This window comes from Schistocerca nitens, chromosome 4, assembly GCF_023898315.1.
Source record: "Schistocerca nitens isolate TAMUIC-IGC-003100 chromosome 4, iqSchNite1.1, whole genome shotgun sequence".
Taxonomy (NCBI): Eukaryota; Metazoa; Arthropoda; class Insecta; order Orthoptera; family Acrididae; genus Schistocerca; species Schistocerca nitens.
Genome location: NC_064617.1, coordinates 317,467,559 through 317,493,690, shown reverse-complemented (window position 1 = coordinate 317,493,690; position 26,132 = coordinate 317,467,559). Strand labels below are relative to the sequence as shown.

Genomic DNA, 26,132 nt, shown 5'->3' with positions numbered 1-26,132 from the left:
ATATCCGTCAATTGGGCCAACTGGCGGTGAATCGAGGAAGTACAGTACATACTGACGAAACTAAAATGAGCTCTAACATGGAAATTAAGTGTTTCCAGACACATGGCCATATAACATCTTTTCTTTATTTGTGTGTGAGGAATGTTTCCTGAAAGTTTGGCGTACCTTTTTGAAACACCCTGTATAATCTTTTACGTACTAGACCAGTACAGTGGTGCAAAGTCTGAAAATTGACAAGTAATTGGCTAAACAACTCTATTTACAAGAACAACACCAAAAATAAATACCTCAATTTGGAAACAATGTTGAGTATCATCCAGAAATACCACTGTAGCACTAAGGGTCTTGAGGCGCCTATCACGAGCCAGCTCTGAAGCTCGCACATTGTATGTGCCACTTGATCCACTAAATGCACGCCGTGAAACACTTTCAATCATTGTACCAAATCAGCCAGCCTCCCAAAGCTGTTCAGCATCCTGGAACAAAAATTTTTATGAAATAAGAAATGTTCAGGATTTCTATCACTCTTATATGGAGTTAGCAATGCTCTTAAACTATTCATGAAGGAAATATGAATATCCGGCATTCCCAGGGAAATGTTATAGGTCGTCTATTGTTCCTGACCTTTATTAATGATATAGCAGACAATCTGAGTAGCCTTATTAGATTGTTTGCAGATGACTGTCATTTACCATCTTGTAAAATCATCAGATGACCAAAACTAATTGCAAAATGATTTAGATACGATATCTGTATGGCGCAAAAAGTGGCAATTGACCCCGAATAAAGAAAAGTGTGCAGTTATTCACATGAGTACTAAAAGAAATCCACTAAATTCCGATTACATGATAACTCGCACAAATCTGAAGGCTGTAAATTCAACTAAATACTTAGTGATTACAATTACAAATAACCTAAATTGGAACAATCACATAGATAATTTTGTGGGTAGAGCAAACCAAAGACTGCGATTCATTGGCAGAACACTTAGATCTAAGTCAGCCTGTCCACCCTATTCTGGAATATTGCTGTGCTGTGGGGAATCCGCATCAGGTGGGACTGACGGATGACATCGAAAAGTACAAAGAAGGGCAGCTCATTTTGTGTTATCGCGAAATAGGGGAGATAGTGCCAACGACATGATGTGTGAATTGGAGTGACAATCATTAAAACAAAGGCCTTTTTTATTGCGACGAGATCTTCTCGTGAAATTTCAAACACCAGTTTTCTTCTCCGATTGTGAAAACATTCTGTTGGCACCCACCTACATAGGGAAAAATGATCATGACAATAATGTATGAGAAATCAGGGCTCGCACAGAAAAATTTAAGTGCTCGTTTTCTAGCTCAAGAGTGGAATGGTAGAGAGACAGCTTGAGGGTGGTTCATTGAACCCTCTGCCAAGCACTTTATTGTGAATAGCAGAGTAATCATGTAGATGTAGATAAATAAAAATAAATAGCTGTTTTCTCTCCCAACTTGATTCAGCAATCAAGCAGCAACCATTACACCTACAATTGCTTCCATTTACTTCTGAACTTGCAATAACAGTTACATTTCTTGCTTTTAATTTACGGATTTACTAGAAAAATTTTACAGATCAGAATCTCCAAACCTCATTTGGTCTCTGTCTGGGTCTTCTGCTAAGATAGTTTCATTAGTGTGATGATAGTTTCATTAGTGTGAAGAACTGGTCTCTCCACAAAGTGCTGCCAGATCCATTCCATGAAGTTGTCATTGGTGAGATGTTTAACCAAAGAGGTCTACTTGGACAGAGCTGACACTGAATTTCGATTGGTGCTCTGTTACATGCACCTGAGTATTTTTTCACAGACTTTACCTCTTAGTTGGAGAGAGAAGGAACCAGAACTGACACTGTTCACTAACTGCAATACTGGATAACCCTCATGCAACGCATTGACAACATTAACACAGAAAGCTTTTAGATATTCTCTAATAATGAACTGGACTTGCTTGATATGATAAAATCAAATATAAATTAAAAAAACAACAATAGCAACTGCATCAAACTAAATGTTACAGCAAAACTAAATAAAGAAAGAAAGAGACACCACAGTTTAATACTGCACAACTCAGCTTTAATTAAAAAAAGGACAAGGAACTGGTTTATCAGTAACTAGCTAGGTCTTTTTTTAGAGAGGCCCCTCCAAGAAGTCACCATAATTCATTTAGTGACAGAATACCTAGGTATTAATGGCAAAAGGTGGACCTTAACTGGACTACTCCCAAATGAAACTGACACATAACCATCAACCTATTCCTGTCAATACATTCACTTGAGTTTCGTAGATCTAGCAATAGCTAGTAATGAAAGTCGCACGGATTGTAACTATGCTGCGGAGAGACTAAAATTAAGGCTGAATGTGAGAGCTGAAGGTAGCACACAGAATAGCCCAGATAAAAAAAGCACTTTGGAAATCAAGTAACTATCAAACCTAACCCCATGACAAGAATGCAGACATTTATATAATTGAGGAGAGTGGTGCTCAGAATGATTCATTAACCATATACACAAATGCTGAAAATTCTTACTAACAACGGAGAATGAGTAGGCTAATTTCTACTGGATCACAAACCCACCCCCCACTATTCAGTTACCGAAGACACACAAAGATCTCTCTTACAATTATTAGGGCCTTAATATTTAGGTACTGTGTCATAGAGTAAAGCAAGGGTTAACTAAAGTCATTAAATTTCTGAAGGGCGTGTACATTTTAATGATGAGGGCATCCCTCTCAATTAAAATATCCCACAGCTAAAACAGGTCCCAACAATCGAATCCATGGGCAGGGATTACTCAGGAAGATTTTGTTACCAGAAAAACACAGATCTAGCTTTCTAAGGAGTGAAGTTCCAATGCTAGATCCCTTAATCGTGTAGGTGAGTTAGAAAACTTTAAAGAGAAATGGATAGTTTTAAGTCATGTACAGTGAGAATTAGTGGGTGCAGCAGCAGAAGAACAGAATTTCTGGTCAGGTGGTAATGTGTGGTAATGCAGAAGTAATTCTAACAATGAATAAAGAAATAAGTATGTAAGAGAACCACTGTGAATAACACATGGTGGATTACTTCAGCCAGGATAGAGACAAAGCCATGATTCATCACAGTACAAAATGCTTGACAAGGTAAATGAAAATTTACACTACACTGAGATCTGATCATGTAATTGTGGTGGTGATCACAGTTCAATAATGGGAAAAGGAAAAGAAGACATGTACAATAACAAGGACTACAGTAGGGGAGCACAGGACCAAAGTGGAAGCAGCATGTAGATTTTGCACAGAACATTATTTAATCACTGCAAACAGTTTGGAATCACAAAAGAATTTTGTATATGGGGAAGAGACCCAAAGACACGGAAGGTTTCAAACAGATTAAATAAAGGTAAGAGATATTTAGAAACCTATTGCAAACCAATGTTTCCAGGGGCAAATGTGACCTCTAATCATAATTTATTTGTTATGAAATGCAGAGCTGAATAAATTGCAAAAGAGTAGAAAATTAAGCAGACGGGTATTGGATAGGATGAAATAATCAGAGTTTGCTGCTGAGAGATCATTATGCAATAACTAACCAAAATAACAGGAGAAAGGAATAAAATAGAAAATGAATTTGTTGCTTCAAGTGATAAAACAGTAACAGCAATGGAGGAAAATCTAGCAAAAAGACGAGGTCCAGAAGAAATCCCTGAATAACACAGGAGATACCAAATGTACCTAATGAAACTAAAATACAGAAAAAGGTACGACATGAAGCAGAAAAATGGAAAAATATTTGTATGAAAATGAGGCTAACAGATCATATAAAATGGGGAGCAGGAATGGCTAGAGGAGAAATGCGAAGCTGCAGAAACACAAATGACTACTGGAAAAGTAGATGGCACTTAGGCCGTGTCCTATGTGAGCGACAGAAGCGAGTGCCAGCGCACGACAGCTTCAGGCGACAAAACACAACCGCAGGTGTGGTTACGGAGGTGTCCTACATGAGCGACATCTGTGTCGCTGCCTGTCTCCCGCTGCAACTGGCGACGTTTGAATTAAAACATGTTTGAATCTTGTCGCTGCAGCACGCACGACACAGAGCGATAGCCACGTGTCTTCTTAGCAAAGCAGCGGAGCAGACGTGATGGCAGCTATGAATTACTTAACATCCGATTTTAAGAAAAATATTCAGTGAAAAAATTTGATTCTTCCGCAACCTATAGCTTGATATCCTTCAATGATAAAGGTCAGAATTTATTTTCATTATTCATCATCGTTACTGTGCAGCACGCAATAGAGCACACGGCTGAACGAAACTTTTAAGAATTTGCAGAGGAAAATCAAATTGTGTAGACCTTCCATATAGTTTATTTAAGGCCATACATTATTGCATATGAAATGTAACCAATATATCTAAATTGTATTTAAAGTTGAGACCGGAATAATATCCCTTTTCATTCTTGAGATATTGGTTCCTATATCCATGGATGGGTCTCACGCGGCGCGTCCGAACCTTTCCTGCGCTTCAGGAATCAAGTGGTCATAAAAATTGCCGTATCTCATAAAAGGTTCAAGATATCGAAACAACGAATTTTGAAAATGAGAGCACGCAGAAAGGACTATTTTGTCATATGATTAACAGTCGATACGTTTTTGTAAACATGTGAGCAGAGCGAAAACAAGACTCCCTATAGCTTACACCATGAGGTTTTGTCCAAATTTTCATAGCCAAACAAAGGGAGAGAAACAGGTAAAATGATCAGCACGAGGTCTAGTTTTGGATGAAAATATTTAACTACTTTAAAGCAATCGGGGTAATGAACAAAAACTTAATAAGCTGAGGAAAAATTGAAATATTTCACGAAAAGATGCTGTAAATGAAGTGTAAAAAATGTCATCTGTTCAAGGCCTAGCTATTTTGCATACAAAAAGATACATTGGTGTGGTATTTAAATGTCAAAAAGGCTTCCTTCGAATCAAGTATGTTAGGAAGGCAAATGAGGAATCAGTAAGATCATGCTTTCTGAATAAAACTTGAATTTCGAAAGTGGAAGAAAGCAGTCAAATATTTTATGAAATGATTTGTGTAAAAGAAATAAGTAGATCAGAGAAACATCCTATGTGCCTTTGAAAGATGCTCGAAATCATGAACAGAAAATGAGGTCCACCAAATGCTTCCCTAATATTTTTTATTTCATACTTTTAGACAAATCATTACACAAAACATTTGACTTTCTTTTCAAAAATTTTGTAAGCTTTACTTTTACAGACTATTTAGAGTAACAAAACGCTTGGCCTAACACTGACTGTTGATGAATTACATTTGCAACGTCAAATATCTAAAATTTCATGGTTCATTGTAATTTATTAGCAATTGAATGTGTGTGATATACTGGGTTAGGTGTGAAGATGAAGTTCTTTGGTAAGACCTTAAAAATATACTTAGCGATGCAGTGTAAACAGTATATATGAAACTTAGTATACAGAATTGTAACTGAGTCAGTAAAAATACATGAACGGCCTGGAATTGAACCCAGGACCTTTTCTTCACACAAAAATTATGTACCAATCACGCTACCGCTACACCACAGCTAGCTCCTGATCGTTCACATCACTCTGTGTACTTATATTTGGATTCAGCATAGTAGTCATGTAATACTCATTCCTCCACATTTATTGGCTGTTAAAAGTTCTTGATCATGTAAAAAACCATTCGTATTTAATTTATTCATGAGATAGTCGATTACTCCTCTGCTCATTCACGTGTATTCGAAGAACTTGTCTGGTGATCTTCGTAGTTGACGATACTTGTGAAATTCTCCATGGAGATTCCTCCCTTTGTAAATTTCAGGCACAGCATTACTTTTCGCTTTATTTTCTTAGGTAAAAATAATTCTGTAGCCTTACTATCCAGCTACAGTATTCTACAGGTTAAGGACGCCATATTATAGAAACAGCTGGTTGGCTCTAAGCAGCCATCTTGTAGCACGACATAGTCGCTCGCACGCAGGACACCCAAGGTTTTCACCTGATGTTGCTGGAGTGTCGTGTATCCAGAAATCACCCGCTGTCGCTCGCTTCTGTCACTCACGTAGGACACGGCCTTATAGTAAAATTAATGAAACCTTCGCAGGAAACAGAAACATTAGTATGGATATCAAGAGATCAGACAGCACGCCAACACCAAGCAAAGAAGGGAAGGCTGAAAAGTGGAATGAATGTGCAGAATGGTTACACAAAGGAAAGAACATTTAAGGCAATATCTTTGAAAGGAAAAGGAAGTAGAGAAACACGAGATGCTGATGCAAGAAGAATTTCACATAGCTCATTAAGATCCTAGTCGAAAAAAGGCAACTAATAAGAGTTCACAACACCCAACTACAATCTTTGAGACACAGAACCATGAGAGAAGTGTTACAGCTGCTGCGTGCAATATATGAAGCTTCTATAAGAGTGTAATAATCCCAAAACAAATGAAACCATGTACTAACAGGTGTGAGTACTACAGCTCTCATCAGTTTAATAAAGATAGTAAAATACTAACACAAATTATCTACAGAAACTTGAAACTATCTGGAGAAGCTGACCACAGAGAAGATCAGATTGAGTTCCAGAGACTCATAGATATGCACAAAGCAGCACTACCCATGACTTAGCTAAGAAAATCAGAAGAAGAAATGAAAATCCACATAGTAACATTTCCACATTTAAAAACAAACAGTGACAATGTTAACTGAAATATGCTCTTTTGAATTCTAAGATGTCATGAATAAAATACAGGGAGCAATACGTGATCTTCAGTTTCAACAGAAACTTGGCTGCATTTCTGAGAGTCAAATGAAATGAAAGGGAGGATATAGTTGAAAAAGGAATAACCTAGTTTTGTAGTAACCCCTATGTTACTCAGTCTGTACACAAAGCACTAATGAACACTTAAAATTTTTTGAGAAATCAAACCCACCTTGCATGTGTACAAGCACAATAATGCAAAATGAAATGACACAGAGAATTCACCATTGGCTACTACTGCACTATACCATTACTTGACAGTAAAGACTGGCACTCCCATTCCAAGGTCCTCAGAATGGACTCTGAGGTCTAGAGAACTGTAGCTCACAGACAGTGTGTGGAAAATAATTTGTTTTCTTTTCATTGAAAATCACTATTTAATGGTATGTAAATATATTTCTAAAAATTTACACACACAATTTCAAACGTATTATTCCAGAGGGGGAGAAAGAACACTGCAAGTGATACATAATAATGTATCTTATTCTTGAAAATCAGTCTTTTTAATTAGGTGGCACTTACACTCATTATAACTCTGAAGCAGCTGCAGCAATTCCCAAAAACCTGAAACAAAAATGCAAAATTGAGACAGTCTAAGTGTGAGGGGAGAGCGGGTTGGGAGCAGTCAAAATCATTCACCAAATATTAGATCTAGAAACTGCTGCTATCAGTGGAAGAACGTACAATAATGAAAATGTGTAGGACCTATAGTTAAAACAAAATCATTCTGCACGATATGGACTAGCTGAAAGCTCACAGAGCTCAACATAGTGAGATTTGGGATTAGTCTGCTACAGTATACCAATACCAGACACTAAAGACTAGGACAAGTAACATTGTTTATTCAAAGCAAGGAGAAGGTATTACAGTAATGAAATTTTTTCAAAGGTGATCACATAAAGACTCACCTTTTATATGGCACAAAACAGCCTGCACTTCGAGAAAGTACACCTGAATCTTCAAAGAAGAATACTTTTAACCACAAATTACTTGAAATCTTCAATACTGTTTCGGCAATTTGCAACCAAACTGTCTCCTTCCCAGCTACCCTGGAGGTTGAGCTACGCTGCAGTTAAGTATATTGCTACTAAGATTTTGTATTCTCCAGTGAACTGCAGACCTGGCAGGATGGCTTGCACGCCTCAGTGATACATATTGTCATATACTGTAGGTGCAACCCGAACAGAGGGATATTTGTTCAGATGACAAACAAATGTGTGGTTCTGTAAGAGGGGCAGACCCCCTTTCAGTAGATGGAGGGGAAACATCTTGGATTTTTTTTTCCAGCACAAAAACAACTATGGTTATATGTGCCCATGTCAGAACCGTAGAACACAAAGGAAGAAAGGGGTTAAAAATGACTAAATGTTAGGCCCCACTGAAGGAAGGGAAGACAGCTAAAACCAGGGACTTGGATAAAATTCCATAAAATACGACAAACAGAGGTCCTGAACTAACGATTAAATGTGCTTTTCCATATTGATACAACAGATGAAAAGTAAAACACAGTCAACAGCTATAACGGTTGATAATTCAGACGGCAAACATAAATGAAAATGTTAAGTGGTGAAAAATGGGCAGTCCACCACAAAATGGCAAACCGTCAAAGATTGTGGGCAATGAGCACAAAGTGATGGGGGAGCACCACTTAACATATGACAATAGCTAAAGAGACAGTGCCCAATATTCAACCTACCTAAAATGATCTCCTGGCAAGAAAGATGAGAGAAGGTTGTCCAAGCCATTGAGAGAGGTTTAATTCCCCAGAGCTTGTTTCCATGAATGGAGGACCAGAGGTAATGCCAAAGTGACACCACCTGCTGACAAACAGCCCCACAAACATCATCAAAGGGAATGGAAGGACTACTGGGACAAAGTACGAGGACTGCAGCCTTGGCGGCAGCGTCAGCAGCCTCGTTTCCTGTCAGACTGCTGTGACCAGGAATCCACATAAACATCACAGTGGCTCCATCAAGTGTGAGCAAGTGGCAGCTTTCCTGAACCCGTTGCATTAAGGGATAGACAGTGTGCAATACACAGAGGCTTTGAAGGGCACAGAGAGAGTCTGAGCAGATGACGCAATTGAAAAGCCTGTGTCGCCGGATGTACTGCGTGGCCTGATACAGGGCAAAGAGCTCTGCCATAAATACTGAGCAGTGTTCCGGAAGCCGATAGCGAAAAACGTCGATGCCAATGATGAAGGCACACCCAACAGAACAGTCACTCCGAGAGCCATTAGTGTACACAAAGGTACTATTGAGAATTCCATGCAAATGTCGTGAAACAACAAAACTTGCAATAGAGCGAGGCTGGAATAGTGTCCTTAGGAAGCAAAAGAAGGCCAAGGTGAAAATGTTCCGCTGCGTGGACCCAAGGTGGTGAAGGGTTCACACCTATCGCAAAAGTGGCAGATAGTGTGAAATTAAGCTGCCGAAGCAAGAGCCGAAAACTAACTCCAGGAGGTAACAGAGAAGACGGACGCGCCCCACACTGGCGATCAAAGGAGTCATCAAAGAAGGAGGCATAGGATGGGTGGCTAGGGAGCCTGCTGAGGAGAAAGTCACAGCCATATGACAGCAGCAGTTCGGGAGCATCTGCATACAGACTCTCAACCACGTTAGTGTAAAAGGCAGCAGTGGCCAACCGGATGCCACGATGGTGGATAGTATTGAGATGAGGTAACAGGGTCGGACGTAGAGATGCATAAACAGAACAGCCATAGTCTAGTTTTGAACTGATAATGGACTGGTACAAATAGAGGAGGGTGATCTGATCCACTCCCCACAAAGTACCACTGAGGACACACAGGACTTTTGAGGGAATGCATACAGCAGGCAGCCAGGTAAGACTCGTGGGAGGACCAAGAAAGTTTCGTATCGAGCATGGCTCCAGGAAATACATAGTTTCAATGAACGAAAGAGTAACAGGTCCTAGATGTAAAGACAGTTGAAGAAACAAATTGCACTGACAGAAATTTATACAAACTGTTTGTTCACTGGAAAAGCAAAACCCATTGTTAATGCTCAATGAGTAAAGATGATCGAGACATTTCTGATGAAGATGCCGTTCAAGGAGACAATCTGTGGAGAACTGCAATAGATCACAAAATGGTCAACGAAAAGGGAGCTGGCAATGCATGGCAGGAGACAGGCAATCAGACGGTTAGTGGTAATAGCAAAGAGGACGACACTCAGGACAGAACCCTGAAGCACACTGTTTTCCTGGATAAAGGTTTCCAACAAGGTGGAACCCAAATATACTTTGAAAACTCGGTCTTTCAAAAATTTCTGAAAGAAATGTATCATGCGGCCATGGAAGCCCCACATGTAGGAAGCACTGAATACCAGTCCTCCAGCATGTATCCTAGGCTTTCTCCAAACTGAATGGGGGGGGGGGGGGGGGGGGAGCCACAGTCTGAAATTTTGCAGAAAATCATTCATGACATGGGTTGAAAAAGTGACTGAGATGGTCAACTGCACAGCGGTGCACTCTAAATCCACACTGTGCAGCGGTTAATAAATTAAAAGATTTGAGTCACCATACAAGCTGGGCATCAATCATATGTTTCATCATCTTGCAAACACAGCTGGTGAGAGAAATGGGGTGATAACTAGAAGGAAGGTGTTTGCCCTTATCGGGCTCGGGTATGGGTATGACAGTGGCTTCACGTCAGAACCTAGGAAACGTGCCCTCTGCCCAGATGCAACTGTAGATATGAAGGAGACAGTTCTTTCCCCCAAGGGAAAGGTTCTGCAACATCTGAAAGTGAACATCATCCATTCCTGGGGTGGAGACGTCGGAAGTTGGCCCACACAACGGAAGATGAATGGAACTGTTAAAAGAACTAGTAAAGGTAATCTAGCTAGCTTTCTTGCTATCCTGAAAAACATGGCAACATTGCATGTAACTGTTTTATAACGAACAGTTTGCCATCGTAGAATGACGATAAAAAATGCGGAGATCACATCTCCACACGTGAATTGTGTAGCGGCACGCCTCAGTCCACCAAGAGTCGAGGACACAGCAAAGTAAAGAGTAAGTGTCAACAGAGAGGAGTAAAGCTTCCAATCAGCCTTAGGAAGCTGCCATTTGGGTGTGCACATAGGTGGGGTAGGAGTCAGCAAATGGATAGCACAGGGGAAATGGTCACTTGAGTACGTGTCACAGAGAACGGACCACTCAAGCTGGACAGTGCAGAAGGAGAGGTCCAACTGGGAACAGGTGCACATGGAGTCTGAAAGGAATGTGGGTTCTCCCATGTTAAGGCAGATGAGGTTACATTAATTGAGAAGGTCAGCCAAGAGGGCACCTCTCAGACAGGTTCTGGGAGAACCCCAAAGCGGCTGGTGCATATCAAAGTCGCTGAGCAGCAAAAAGGGGTGAGGCAGTTGCCCAATAAGATGGAGGGAGTGCTGCCCTGGTGACACCAAATGATGGAAGGATGTAACCGGTACAAAGGGAAAAGGTCAAGTGAGGAAAGAAAATGCGGACTGGAACAGCTAGAAGCCAGGTAGTCAGGGAGATGGGTTGACTATGAACATCATCCTTGATGGGTAGCATGATTCTCCCATGAGATGGGATGCTGGCCTCAGGGGCAGGAGGGGGAATGGGGGAGGGAGGTGAAGGTCAAAGTGGTCGCGAGGATGCAATTTTGTTTCCTGGAGGCAGAGAACAAGCAGACACTGCAATTCCAAGAGCAGCCATAAGTCTACATCTGCATCTACATTTATACTCTGCAAGCCACCCAACGGTGTGTGGCGGAGGGCACTTTACGTGCCACTGTCATTACCTCCCTTTCCCGTTACAGTCACGTATGGTTCGCGGGAAGAACGACTGCCGGAAAGCCTCCGTACATGCTCGAATCTCTCTAATTTTACATTCGTAATCTCCTCGGGAGGTATAAGTAGGGGGAAGCAATATATTCGATACCTCATCCAGAAACGCACCCTCTCGAAACCTGGACAGCAAGCTACACCACGATGCAGAGTGCCTCTCTTGCAGAGTCTGCCACTTGAGTTTGCTAAACATCTCCGTAACGCTAACACGCTTACCAAATAACCCTGTGACGAAACACGCCGCTCTTCTTTGGATCTTTTCTATCTCCTCTGTCAACCTGACCTGGTACGGATCCCACACTGATGAGCAATACTGAAGTATAGGTCGAACGAGTGTTTCGTAAGCCACCTCCTTTGTTGCTGGACTACATTTTCTAAGGACTCTCCCAAAGAATCTCAGCCTGGCACCCGCCTTACCAACAATTAATTTTATATGATCATTCCACTTCACATCGTTCCGTATGCATACTCCCAGATATTTTACAGAAGTAACTGCTACCAGTGTTTGTTCCGCTACCATATAATCATACAATAAAGGATCCTTCTTTCTATGTATTTGCAATACATTACATTTGTCTATGTTAAGGGTCAGTTGCCACTCCCTGCACCAAGTGCCTATCCGCTGCAGATTTTCCTGCATTTCGCTGCAATTTTCTAATGTTGCAACTTCTCTGTATACTACAGCATCATCCACGAAAAGCCACATGGAACTTCCGACACTATCTTTGTTGGATCGAGGGGTTGTGAATGTTCAATTGGAGAAGAGTCATGAAGAGGAAAGGGGAAAGGGAAATAATAAAGGGGTGTCACCTCAGCAGCTCCTGAGGGCCAGGCTTCGAAGACACACTGCTACAGGGCACAGAGGCTGGAGGATCCTGCTCCATAATATCTACAGAAGCGTCAGCACGCTCCTTCTGTCTATCTCTGGAGTCCAGGGCAGAAAAACGGTTGGCAGTGTGCACCAGCAACATGGAGGTCACTCAGGTGAGGGTATCATGTGGCGACATGGTCGAAGAGGATCTTTGAGTCAGCAAAGGAGAAGACCATTTGCCTTTATTTGATTTCTTGGAGCCTTCCTTGTTGGCAGAGGAAGACTAACATGTCTGTCGGCTGGAGGGACATAAGAAGTCTTCGAAAGAGTATTTCTTCTGTCCTTTCCGGCCTGCCGATTGTGTAGCAGGTGACTTTGCCCCACGAGGCGAAAGTCTGTGGCTTCTTGTGCTGGTGCAAGTTGTCACCAGCACACTTGTCAGCAGAGATGTAGTACTAAGATCTATAGTAGGTGTTGGATACAGTGCGCCTATCACAAGAGAGGCCAGAGACACATCGACAAGCAACACACTGCCAACGCCCTCTAAACAGCATGTATTTAGGCTGCCACCGCTGATCGGAGGGCCTCAATGGCTCACTCATCAAGTTTGGCGTCTGTCAGTGCATTTCAGAGCGGACGCAGTTCACATCGCAAGTTACGACAGTACATAGCAACAAGATTAGTGTTTCTAGCAGGGCTTGCAGTGAGACTAAAGTTTTTAATAACAAGATTATTGATACTGTCTGCGAGAGGACTATTACTAATGAGCTTGTACCATAACACATGGGCTCCATTCAAGTTAAGTAAACATTCAATATAAATAAAGAACTGTGTTAATCCATGTGCATTTGTGTTGAAGAAAGAGGATACCAGCCACCTGCAACATCCTTTCCCTTGCTTCCTTGCAGTACAAGACTCTACAGTGGCAAAGATAATGGGTTTCAAACCCATGCATGCATAGCACCTCACTGCTTACAATGGACAGGAAATTCCAGTGCTTGGACTGTGTAGTTTGCCTGCCACTTACAAATCTCGCACTAGGACAGTGAATTTTACTGTGTTGAAATCAAAAGACAGTGAGAACATATTTGGTTTAGATACCTTTGATTTCTTTGGACTTAGCATCCAAGACAATGTAGTTTCGGTGACTGCTTTTAATCCAAAAGACAGTGTAGCTAGCTTTCTTAGAGAACTACCTGAGCTATTTTCAGACAGAATGGGAAAAGCTAATAACTTTGTAGCACATGTTACATTGAAAGACAATGCACAACCTAAGTTTTTCCGGGCCCGCCCTGTTCCAATTGCTTTAACCCTCCGGCGTGCACGCTGCAGCATACACACCACAAATTTTAGTTTTCTGAGTGTCCACTGGTTGGCGCTAGTTGTCGGTTTCCATGGTTTATAGTATGCAGTTTTCATCATAGATGGAGTGTGTGTAACCTCATTTGAAACCAGACCTGGCCATTGTTCTGTTGTAACAGCACTGTTAACTTCAGTTACACCTCTGCGGTGCAATTGCCACAACGTGCCTAGTCATGTAAGTATTTGTTCAACATTATATGCTTATGATTTGTTACACACATTTTCATCATTTATGCTTGTTTAGAATGTTAACTTACTGTTTTATGGGTATACTATATTTATTTCCTGGCAAAGTGATATTGTAAGGGATCCTGAAGAGATCCTACAAATTCTAGCAGAAATTTCGAAAGATGAGTTGATGTGAGATGAATCTAAAGAAAATTTTGATGGGGAAGAGAAAATTACTGTTGCTGACAACCACAGTAATGAATCAGAACAGTCTCAGGAAGAAGATGACAGTCAGGATTTTTCTTTGTTTAGGGTACTCAACTACTAAGGTCATTAGCGCCCAGTCACAAACATTAGTGCACTAATAGCGTAGAAAAATGCAAGGGGGCAACACCAGAAAGTACTTACAAAGACGCAGAGAAACAAAATAAAAGAGTTAGATCTTTTTGGACAAGTCCATCAATGTAATAAAACTAAGGACACGAGCAGCTGCTCGAGCGTCATCAGCTAAAAGTTCCTGTAAGGTAGACGGCAGACACAGGACAACATGAGAGTGAATAAAACGGGAAGGGCGTGAGGAGGTCGTCCAAGCCGTCAGGATCGGTTTGATAGCCCTAAGCTTATTTTCATGGAGAGCTAAGCCTCATGCCACAATGATGAAACGCGCCGACAAAGAACCCCACTAACATCAGTTGATGGGACACAAAAGGAAGTTGTCCGAGGCAGGAGGACAGCAGCCTTGGCCGCAGCATCAGCAGCTTTGTTCCCAGGCACATCAACGTGGCCAGGAATACACACACACACACACACACACACACACACACACACGAACACACACACACACAAACACACACACACACATACACACACAAAAAAGGGGGGGGGGACACGAGCACCGGTATCAGCTAGTGACTGAAGGGACCATTGAATTCGTTGCGTGAGAGGGTGGTCCAAATATGGGTCACAGAGACTCTGAATGGCGCTCAAAGAATCAGAGCAGATGGCATAGGGAGAATGACGATGGCGGCGGATATACTGAACGGCCTGATAGATAGCAAAAAACTCAGCTGTAAAGCTTGAACACTGGTCAAGGAGCCAGTATTGAAAGGCGTCATCCCCAACGACAAAGGCACACCCGACGCCAGCAGTAGTCTTGAAGCCATCTGTGTAAATAAAGATATTGCCAGCCTCGAACAAAGTTCAACAAACCTCGGTATATCGAATCCGCGGTCCTCTCCTTTGGGAGCGAGCTGAGTTCAAGGTGAATGCGAACCTGAGCCTGGAGCCAAGGTGGCGTCCAGCTCTCACCCACTCGAAAAGTTGTAGGGAGGGTAAAATCAAGTTGCTGAAGCAGGCGACAAAAACGAACTCCAGGAGGTAACAGGGCAGAGACATACGGGCCATATTGGCAGTCGAGAGAGTCGTCAAAGAAGGAGAAATATGACGGTTGGTTGGGCATTGACATCAGTCGGCAGGCGTACCGACAAAGCAACGTATCGCGCCGGTAGTTTAGCGGTAATTCGGCAGCTTCGGCATACAGACTCTCAACAGGGCTGGTGTAGAATGCTCCAGTCACCAGACATAACCCCCGATGGTGGATAGAGTTTAGACGGCGTAAGATGGACGGCCGGGCAGAATAGTAGACAAAGCTCCCATAATCCATCTTTAATTGGACAATGGACCAATATAAGCAAAGCAGGACCACTAGATCTGCTCCCCATGATGTACAGCTGAGAACACGGAGGACATTTAGGGAACGGGTACAACGAGCAGCCAAGTAAGACACATGTGTAGACCAGCAAAGTTTCCTGTCAAATGTAAGACCTAAAAATTTTGTTGTCTCTGTGAATGGGAGAGCAACGGTACCAAGATGTAGTAAGGATGGTGGAAGAATCTGTTTGCAATGCCAGAAGTTGATAAAGACCGTTTTCTCACACACACACAAAAAAAAAAAAAAAAAAAAAAGTGAAACCATTAGCGACACTCCAGGAATATAGACAGTCTAGACAACACTAAAGACAGTGCTCCAGGAGACATGTTCTCTGTGCGCTGCAGTAGATCGTAAATTCGTCCATGAAAAGGGAGTCTGAAACGTCAGCTGGAAGGCAATCCATTATTGGATTGATAGCTATGGCAGAAAGGGCCATGCTCAAAACGGAGCCCTGGGGCACCCCATTCTCCTGGCGAAAGGCATCTGACAAAACAGAACCCACACATACCCTGAACATTCAATCCATTAAAAACGCATTAATGAAAAGAGGGAGGCGACCGCAAAGGCCCCAAATGTGCATGGTGCGGAGAATGCCCACCCTCCAACAGGTGCCTTAAACCTTCTCCAAATCAAAGAACACAGCCACTGTCTGGCGCTTACACAAGAAGTTGTTCATAATGAAGGTCGACAAGGTAACTAGGTGGTCAACAGCAGAGCGGTGCCTATGAAAGCTACATTAGATATTAGTAAGGAGGCATCGAGATTCAAGGAGCCAAACCAATCGAGAATTTACCATGTGCTCCATCATCTTGCAGACGCAGCTGGTAAGGGAGATGGGGCGATAACTGGAAGGAAGGTGTTTGTCCTTTCCTGGTTTGGGTATGGGAACAACAATTGCTTCACACCAGCGTGTAGGAACATGTACTTCAGTCCAGATGCGATTATAGGCGCAAAGAAGAAAGCCTTTACCTGCAGGAGAAAGGTTCGTCAGCATCTGAATATGGATACTATCGGGCCCCAGAGAAGAGGATCGGAACCGGGCGAGTGCACTTTCGAGTTCCCGCGTGGTGAAGGTGGCATTGTAACTTTCACGATTGTAAGACTGGAAAGAAGGTGGCTGTGCCTCCTCTGCTTGTTTTCAGGGGAGGAAGGCAGGGTGGTAATGGACAGAGCTAGAAACCTCCGCGAAAAGCGGCCGAAGGCATTTGAGACATCCTCAGGATCCACAAGGACTTCATTTGCTACAGTCAGGCCAGAAATCGGGGAGTGGACCTTGGTGCCAGATAGCCAGCACAGGCCACCCCAGACAACCGAAGAAGGAGTAAAACTGTTGAATGAGCTGGTGAAAGCCACCCAGCAAGCCTTTTTGCTTTCTTTGATAACACGAAGACATTGTGCACCGAGTCATTTGTAACTGATACAGTTCGCCATCGTAGGGTGGTGTTGGAAGGTGCGTAAAGCACGTCGCCGAGCACGAATAGTGTTGCTGCATACTGTAGTCCACCAGCGGACTGGGACTCGATGTGGAGAAGAGGAAGTACGAGGGATGGAATATTCAATAGCAGTGAGAATAACATCCATGAGGTATGCGACCTGACTATCGCAGCTGGAGAAGTTTTGATCATGGAAGGTCACCAGGGAGGAGAAATGCCCCTGTCGGCTTTGGAGATGTTCCAGCTAGTGAAACGTGGAGAAGGGGTGTAATGCCGGAGATGGATTACGCAGGGGAAATGGTCGCTCGATTATGTGTCAGACGGAGCATACCACTCGAACCAACGTGCAAGTTGGATAGTGGATATTGAGAGGTCCAAGTGGGAATAGGTATGCGTTACGTCTGAAAGGAAAATAGGTGCACCGTTATTTAAGCAGACTAGATTGAGGTGGTTGAAAAGGTCTGCCAAGAGGGAGCCTCTCGGGCAGGATGCTGGAGAGCCCCAAAGGGGATGGTGGGCATTAAAGTCTCCAATCAACAAAAATGGTGTAGGAAGCTGAGCAATCTGTTGTATCATGTCTGCCCTAGTACAGGCAGATGAAGTGTAAACAGTACAAATGGAAAATGTGAAAGTGGGGAGAGTAATTCAGACGGCAACTGCCTGCAGATCTGTGTGCAATGTGATTGGATCATAGTAGACATCATTCCAGACCAGCAACATGACCCCTCTGTGAACCGGAATACCTGCCACAGGCGGTAGGTCTAAAAGCAGGGAGGTATAGTGTGCCAGGCCAATACGATCGCATTGGCGTAACTTCGTTTCTTGGAGACCTACGACAAGTGGGCACTGCATTCAAAGGAGCAATTTTAGTTCCTCTCGGTTGGACCGTATGCCGCGAATATTCCACTGAAGAAGTGCCATTATGAAAACGAACAGAAAAAGAAGAAACAAGAAAGGGTCACCTCAGTGGCCGCTGAGGGCCTGGCTTCGAGGGAGCACTGCTGCTGCAATCGATAGGTGGTGAGTCATGGTCCATCAACTCAACAGTTGCTTTTTTCTGTTATGGTTTTAGGGCGCAAAACTGCTACTGTCATTAGCGCCCGGTCTGTGACTTAGGAAAAGGTAAAAAAACGAAACTGGAAACCAGCAGCAATGGGAACGAAACTCAAAAAACTGGAGAAAATAAAAACAGAAGGAAAGCTTAAAAAACCACTAGAGAAAGGGGTTGGTTGTCCCCAAAAGGAGTGTCAAATGACTGACATCATCTCACTGGCACTAATAAACTTGAGAATGCAATCGGCTGAGAGCGTGTCATCTGCTAAAATGGAAGATATATCAGGCGACAGCTGTAGACGGGCACGTAACGCAGTAAAATAGGGACACCAAGAAAAAGGTGTCTTACCGCCCACAGCTGAGAGAAGTGGGGACAGAGTGGGGGAGGATCGCCACTAAAAGATATTGATGGCTAAAAGAACAGTGCCCAATCCGGAGTCTAGTTAAAATTACCTCCTCCCGACGACGCGTTTGGGAGGAAGAGGTCCAAGAACAGGGAAAAGCTTTCACGTCCCGCAATTTATTATGGGGAAGTGTCGACCAATGTGCGTGCCATAAAAGAGCAACACAACGACATAAAACACTCCGTAGATCGGCGAAGGGAATCGTGCGAATAGCTGGCCGAAGAAGAGAGACTGCAGCCTTGGCCGCTATCTCAGCCGCCTCATTTCCAAAGATACCAACGTGTCCTGGGATCCAGAGGAACACCACAGAGACGCCCCCGAAGTGGAGCAAGTGGAGGCAATCCTGAATCCGGTGGACCAGAGGGTGGACAGGGTAGAGAGCTTGGAGACTTAGGAGAGAGCTGAGAGAATCTGAACAGATAACATACTGAATCCGCTGATGGCGACAGATGTATTGGACAGCCTGGAGAACAGCGTAAAGCTCCGCAGTATAAACCAAACACTGGTCGGGAAGCCGAAATCTATTTGGGGTGTTGCCAACAATATAGGCACTCCCTACAGCAAACAATGTTTTTGAGCCATCAGTGTAAATAAATGTGGCTTCCTTCATTTGTGCACGTAGAGCAGCGAACGCCCGACGATAAACAAGTGAAGGGGCACCATCCTTGGGAAACTAACAAAGGTCACGGAGCAGGCAGGTCTGAGGATGGAGCCAAGGCGGTGCTGTACCCCAAGTTGTCAAGAAAGTTTTAGGAAAGCAGAAGGAAAGAGAATGGAGCAGTTGATGGAAGCGGCCTCCTGGTGGTAGTAGGGAGGAAGGGCGGCCTGCATACCCTAAATCCAAGGAGGCGTCAAAAAAAATGTCATGGGCCGGATTAGCAGGCATGGAAAGACAGTTGGCTAGCTTAACGACTCAGAAGGACTGCTCGCCGATTGGACAGCGGAGGTTCAGCAGTCTCAGCATAAAGGCTTTCCACAGGGCTGGTGTAAAAAGTTCCAGACACTAAACGTAATCCACGGTGGTGGATAGAGTTGAGACGCCGAAGAATAGACGGCCGAGCAGAGGAGTAAACTATGCTTCCATAGTCCAATTTCGAGCGCACTAAGGCGCGATAGAGGCGGAGAAGGACCACTCTGTCCACCCCCCCAGGAGGTACCATTCAGAGCACACAGGGTGTTGAGGGATCGCAGACAGCGAGCCGAAAGATAGGAAACGTGGGAGGACCAGGACAGTTTTCTGTCAAACATAAGACCCAAGAATTTAGCGACGTCCGAAAACGGAAGGTTGACAGGTCCTAGATGTAAGGAAGGTGGAAGAAACTCCATACGACGCAAAAAATTAACACAAACAGTCTTACTGGGAGAAAAGCGGAAGCCTGTTTCAATGCTCCAAGAGTGAAGGTGATCGAGACATCCTTGAAGACGTCATTCAAGAAGGCTGGTCCGTTGAGAGCTATAGTAGATCGCAAAATTGTCCACAAAGAGGGAGTCCGAGACATCAGGAAGGAGACAATCCATAATTGGATTTATGGCAATGGCAAACAGTATAACACTTAGCACGGAGCCCTGGGGTACCCCGTTTTCTTGGGAGAAAGTACGGGAGAGAGTAGTGTTCACCCGCACTCTAAATGTGCGCTCTGCCATAAATTCGCGAAGAAAAAGGGGCAGCCAACCTCGAAAGCCCCAAGAGAACAGTGTGAGGAGGATGCCTGTCCTCCAACAGGTATCATATGCTCTCTCCAGATCAAAAAATATTGCTACTGTTTGGCGTTTCCGGAGAAAATTGTTCATGATATAAGTGGAGAGAGCAACAAGATGGTAAAATGCAGAACGATGCTTTCGGAAACCGCATCGGGCAGGTGTTAAAAGACTGTGGGACTCCAGCCACCAAGTTAAACGGCAATTCACCATACGCTCCAAAACCTTACATACACTACACGTGAGAGAAATGGGGCGACAGCTAGAGGGGAGATGTTTGTCCTTTCCAGGTTTCGGAACAGGAACGACGATAGCTTCCCGCCATCGTCTTGGAAAAGTACTGTCGGTCCAAATTCGATTATAAAGGCGAAGGAGGTAACGCAGACTATGGGTTGATAAATGCAGCAACATTTGGATGTGGATACCATCTGGTCCTGGGGCGGAGGAGCGAGAAGAAGAGAGTGCATGTTGGAGTTACCGCATGGAGAAAACAGTATTATAGCTTTCGCGATTTTGAGAGAAGAAAGCAATAGGTTGCACTTCCGCTGCCCGTTTCTGCGGGAGGAAAGCTGGCGGGTAATTTGAAGAGCTCGAAATACCAGCAAAGTGTTGACCCAATGAGTTAGAAATTGCGACGGGGTCCACTAACGTATCACGCGTGACAGTGAGCCCAGAGACCGGGGAGAAACTAGGCGCGCCTGATAACCGTCGAATCCGACTCCAAACTTCCGAGGAGGGAGTTAAGGTGTTAAATGAGCTAGTAAAGAAGTCCCAGCTAGCCTTCTTGCTATCGCGGATGACGCGACGGCATTGCGCACGGAACTGCTTATAGCGCATACAGTTGGCCAAAGTAGGATGGTGTCTGAAAACGCGAAGAGCACGTCGCCACTCATGTATTGAGTCATGGCATGCTTCGTTCCACTAAGGAACCGGGGGGGCTCCGGGGCAATTCGGAGGGGCGAGGTATTGAACGTTCTGCAGCTGTAAGAATAACGTCTGTAATATGAGTGACCTCATTGTCTACGCTAGGAAAGTGACGGTCATCGAATGTCGCTAGAGACGAAAAGTGTCCAATCGGCTTGGGCAAACTTCCAGTGTCGTGGGAGCATATATGGAAGTTGTGGCTGCAATCGAAGGACACTTGAGTGTGTATCAGCAAGGGCGAACCAATTGGAAGCGCCGAGCTAGCGGAACAGTACCGACCGAAAGGGTCCCCCCAGTGTTGAGGCAAACAAGATCCGCTTGGTGGAAGACGTCTATCAATAGTGAGCCACGCGGACAAGGATGTGGAGATCCCCAAAGCGGGTGGTGGTCATTGAAGTCCCCAACCAGCAAATAGGGGGCTGGAAGCTGACCAAGAAGATGAAGGAGATCATCTCGTGCCATTGGTGTGGACGATGGAATGTATATAGTACAAAGAGAGAAGGTAAATCCAGAAAGGGAAAGACGGACAGCGAAGGCTTGGAAGGAAGTGTTTAAGGGGATTGGGTGATAATGGAGAGTATCATGGAGAAGAATCATGAGTCCTCCATGTGCTGGAGTGCCTTCAACAGAGGGGAGATCAAATCGGACTGACTGAAAATGGGGGAAAACAAAGCGGTCGTGCGGACACAGTTTTGTTTCCTGAAGACAGAAGATGACCGGCGAGTAGGATCATAAGAGGATCGACAATTCATCCCGATTGGCTCGAATGCCACGGATATTCCAATGGATAATGGACATAGGGTGGACAGAAAATGGAAGAATATGACCAAGGTTGTCCTCAACTCAACGACTGCTCAGAGCCGGCGACCGACAGCGTGGAACAGCATTCAGCCGAAAGCAGAAGATCCTGATCCATAAGTTGTTCGGGAGCAGCTCCTGCCACCCGCGATCAGCCGGTTGGTCGGCTGCCAGCAGTGTGCCTCGGCGACACAGAAGAGAAAGAGAAGAATGCGTTACATTTTCGAGTGTCCATCTCTGGACGTAGGCACAAAACATACTCCCAGAGGGGGAGAAAGGGAATGAAAGAGGTGGGGGTGGGGGGGAAGGATGCGGAAAAGGAAGGTATGCAGCCCGGAAAGGAAGGAAGGCCACATTAGCTCGGGGTCCCGTGCTCGCTACGCACGTATCCACAAAAGAGTTGTGGACCCCCTGGGGAGGACAACAGTTGCATCTGCTACCTTCCTGAGCTGGTCAGGAGGGGCAGCTTCCTCCACCGGTGAAAGGCCAGATGATCGGCTACCAGCGGTGCGGCCGGGCAAAACTGAAACAGCCGGAGACGCAGGAGAAGAAACGCGCCTCGGCAGAGATGGGGAAATCTTTTTCTATGAGCCTTCTTTGAAGAATTACAGTTTGTCAAAAGAACAGTTGATGGCTGTGAAGTTTGTGTACGCAAGAAATCTTCACGTGTCTGTTCTTTTTTGAAGGTCCGAGCATCTGATTTAGATGTCCTCGTCTTATCAGTAGCAGATGATGATGATTGAGCTTTAGGGTTGATGGGAGGAAGAGGAGATGTTGATCAGGCAATCTTAGCACTGGCCGATCTGACGACCAAATAGCTAAATGTTAGATCACATATCTGTGGAGCTACCTCCTTGGTAGGCCGAGGAGAGGCGAGAACGGTACTGTATTTACCTGCCGGAAGCACAGTGGACTTTCTGCTATTGAATAACTTGCAAGCAGCCGTGGTAGACACCTTCTCTTTCACTCGAATTTCCTGTATACTCTTCTCATCTTTGTAGACGGGGCAGTCGTGAGAGGAGGCAGCATGGTCGCCCGTACAGTTGATGCAACGAGGGGACGGAGGTGGACAGTCACCCTCATGGGCGTCCCTGCCACAGGTAACGCATTTAGCCGCACTTGAACAAGACTGGTTAAACCGCTGACATTGGTAACACCTTGTAGGGCTGGGTACATACCGCCGAACATAAATGATCTCATAACCCGCTTTAATTCGTGAAGGCAATTGCACATTGTCAGATGTCAGGAATATGGTTCGGGTTGGTATGAGGTCCTTGTTGACCCTTTTCACGACCCGATGGACGGCCGTCACTCTCTGATCAGAGAGGAAGACAGAATCTTCTCGAGTTAGTCCGTCGAGTGACCTGGTATATACCACGCAACGCGACGAATTCAAGGTGCAGTGGGCCTCCACCCGTACAGGAAATGTATGTAAGGGAGTGGCTCGAAGGAATAGTGGTCCTGGAAGGCGCTCTCTGTCTCCAACAGCAAGGTACCGTTGCGCAACCGAGTACAAGATTTCACTGGTCCTGCAATCACATCTACACCCTTCTGAATGACGAAACGGTTGACTGTTGTGGCCATTGCGGATGAATCCCCCATGTTTGCCAGCGTCTCCGATGGCGCGCTCCTTCCTTGTGGGGGACCTCTCAGAGGGCACTCCTGCCTTAGGTGATTGTTCACATCTCAGGGCACACCTCCTGAGAAACGGACGGAGGGACCAATTGGCACATTCGGAAGGTAACAGCTCAGGCAATCACCCCTCCCTGGGCCTGGCCTTTACCAGGGGGTATGTGCGTGCCTTACTTGTCTACCCAGGGCGGGAAATTACGCGTTACCCGTCACCGGCTACGCGTGCGAACGTGTGGGTCGGCCTTCAGACACGCACAGGGAGGAAAGAAGAGAGGAATGAGAGAAAGAGAGAGAGAGAGAGAGAGAGAGAGAGAGAGAGAGAGAGAGAGAGAACCTCAAACGCCGAAACGAAGAATAAGACACGAGAAAGAAGACAAGGAGAATATGGCAAGGAGGATGAGGCAGAGATAGAAGTAAGGGTATGAAAGCAAGGAGAAGAGTGAACATAGGGAAAGACCAATAGAGGAAGAAAGCGTGAGAATGGAGAAAAACAAGGGAAACAGGATCCTGGAATTTTGAAACATACATCTCCGGACGAAGGCTCGATACATTACTCCCAAGAAGAGGGAGTGTGAAGGGGAGGTAAGGGGGGTGGGGGAAGGATTGGGGACAAGGAGGGAAGGGGAAGGGCAGCCCGGAAAGGAAGGAGAACTGCACCAGGTTGGGGGCCCCGTGCTCGACACACACGTATCCACAAAAGAGTTGTGGACCCCCTGGGGGAGGGTTGTGGGGGGGGGGGGGACAGTCAGAAACAGCGTCACATGATGTTATGGAAGGTAACTATACATTTTATATTTGAAAAGACGGTGAAACTCTTTGGATTAGTCAGCCCCTAATTTCAGGGAAAACAAGTGGTAAAAACATTATCACAGCTTTGCCAGGCCCAAAAGAGATTGCCAGAAACGCACTTACACCTTCAGATGCATTTTATCTTTTTATCACTAAAAACAAGATAGACATCGTAGCTCATACCAACAGATGGATTGGGAAAAGCTGTAGTGACACCAACTACTCTAGAGCTTGCAATTGCAAAGGCACTTCTACAGAAGAAATTCATGCTCTTTTTGGTGCACTTTTTTTGATTGGTATAAAGAAAGAACATCATGCAAACTGCAGTGAACTGTGGACATCTGATGGTACTGGCATGTGTCTCTTACAATCGCTTTTCAGTTATAAACATCTCTGTTTTCTTCTTAGAGCAATTAGGTTTGACAATATTGAAACAAGAATTGAACGAAGGTCTACAGATAAACTGGCTCCTCTTTGTGAGTTTCACCAAGAATTTGCAAAAAGCTGTATTGCTTACTATTATGTCAGTGAATTTGTGGCAATTGATGAAATGCTGTAGGCTTTAAGAGGCCATTGTGGGTTTGTACAACACATTCCAAATAAGCCTGCGAAGTATGGTATCAAACTATATGCCCTTAGTGACGCAAAAACATTTTATATCCTCAATTTCAAAGTGTACTGTGGCAAACAGTGCACTGGGCCATACCTAAAATCAAATAAACCCGAAGACGTTGTCGAAAGGCTGGTAACTCCCACTGAGGGCATGAACAGGACTGTTACGACTGATAACTATTACACCAGTTATATTCTAGCTCAGAATCTACTAGATAAAATGTTAGCCACCATTGGCACTTTGGGGTAAAAAGGAAATTCCACCTGAATTTCAGGCTAGTAACACAAGGGAAAGCAAATCAACACTCAATAGCTTTCAGTACAATTTCTGTTTAGTCACTAAAAAAACAAAGCTGTGATCCTCCTCTATACGATGCATGATACAGTTGAAATTTACGTCAAAAGTGGGAAATCAGCAGTAAATTTGGACTATAACAGAACCAAGGGAGGAGTGGATACTGTGGAACGGATGCATGCACCATATACAACAGCCAGAATAACCAGGAGATAGCCGCTGGCACTGTTCTATCGACATCTTGATATTGCAGGAATAAATTTGATCATCATCTTTAGCCACAATAATCCAGACAATAAAGACAGATGGCAGGTTTCTCCAAAGAGCGAAATTAACGAACTTTCCGAAAGATATACAAATATTTCTTGAAAAGTTCAGAAAAGGAGGCCCAGTTCATGACGAACCTAAACCTGGAACACATCACATTTGTGGACGAAACAAAAATGTCAGGACGACGAAATTGTGCAACAATTGTGGAAACAATGTCTGCAAGAAGCTTTCCCATCAGAACATTGTGTGTTTCCCTTGCGATGCTAATGACAAGCAGATGGACATTAGTTCTGACTGAAGATGTTTATTTAAGTAACTTATTTTAATAGAGTTGACTGATTTTCTTATTTTACTTTTATCCAAAATAAATAATTAATGCAACGACATGCTGTTTTATTTCACTTTTTACCCTTTGGTTTACCTAAAAATGATAACAATGTGAGGACGAAATTGCAGTGTAAATGCCGCGGCACGCCCACTCGTGACATAAGATGGTTTTTTTTTTTTTTAGGCCGCAAAACTGCTATGGTCATTAGTGCCCGGTCCG

At 44.2% G+C, this 26,132-nt stretch overlaps 1 protein-coding gene across 3 annotated transcripts in view; it reads right to left on the bottom strand.

Moving 5' to 3' along the window:
• Nucleotides 1-26,132, bottom strand: part of LOC126253310 (tyrosine-protein phosphatase non-receptor type 4) — a 204,204-nt gene that overhangs the window by 156,748 nt on the left and 21,324 nt on the right. For 2 of the 3 annotated variants that reach the window (XM_049954542.1, XM_049954543.1), the window contains 2 exons: nucleotides 7,313-7,354; nucleotides 288-476 (listed from right to left, as the gene is read on the bottom strand). In XM_049954542.1, the coding sequence (XP_049810499.1) occupies nucleotides 288-437 (150 nt within the window). In that variant the 5' untranslated portion in view covers nucleotides 438-476; nucleotides 7,313-7,354. The remainder of the gene's footprint in view (nucleotides 1-287; nucleotides 477-7,312; nucleotides 7,355-26,132) is intronic. The other variant, XM_049954544.1, reaches the window with a different exon arrangement.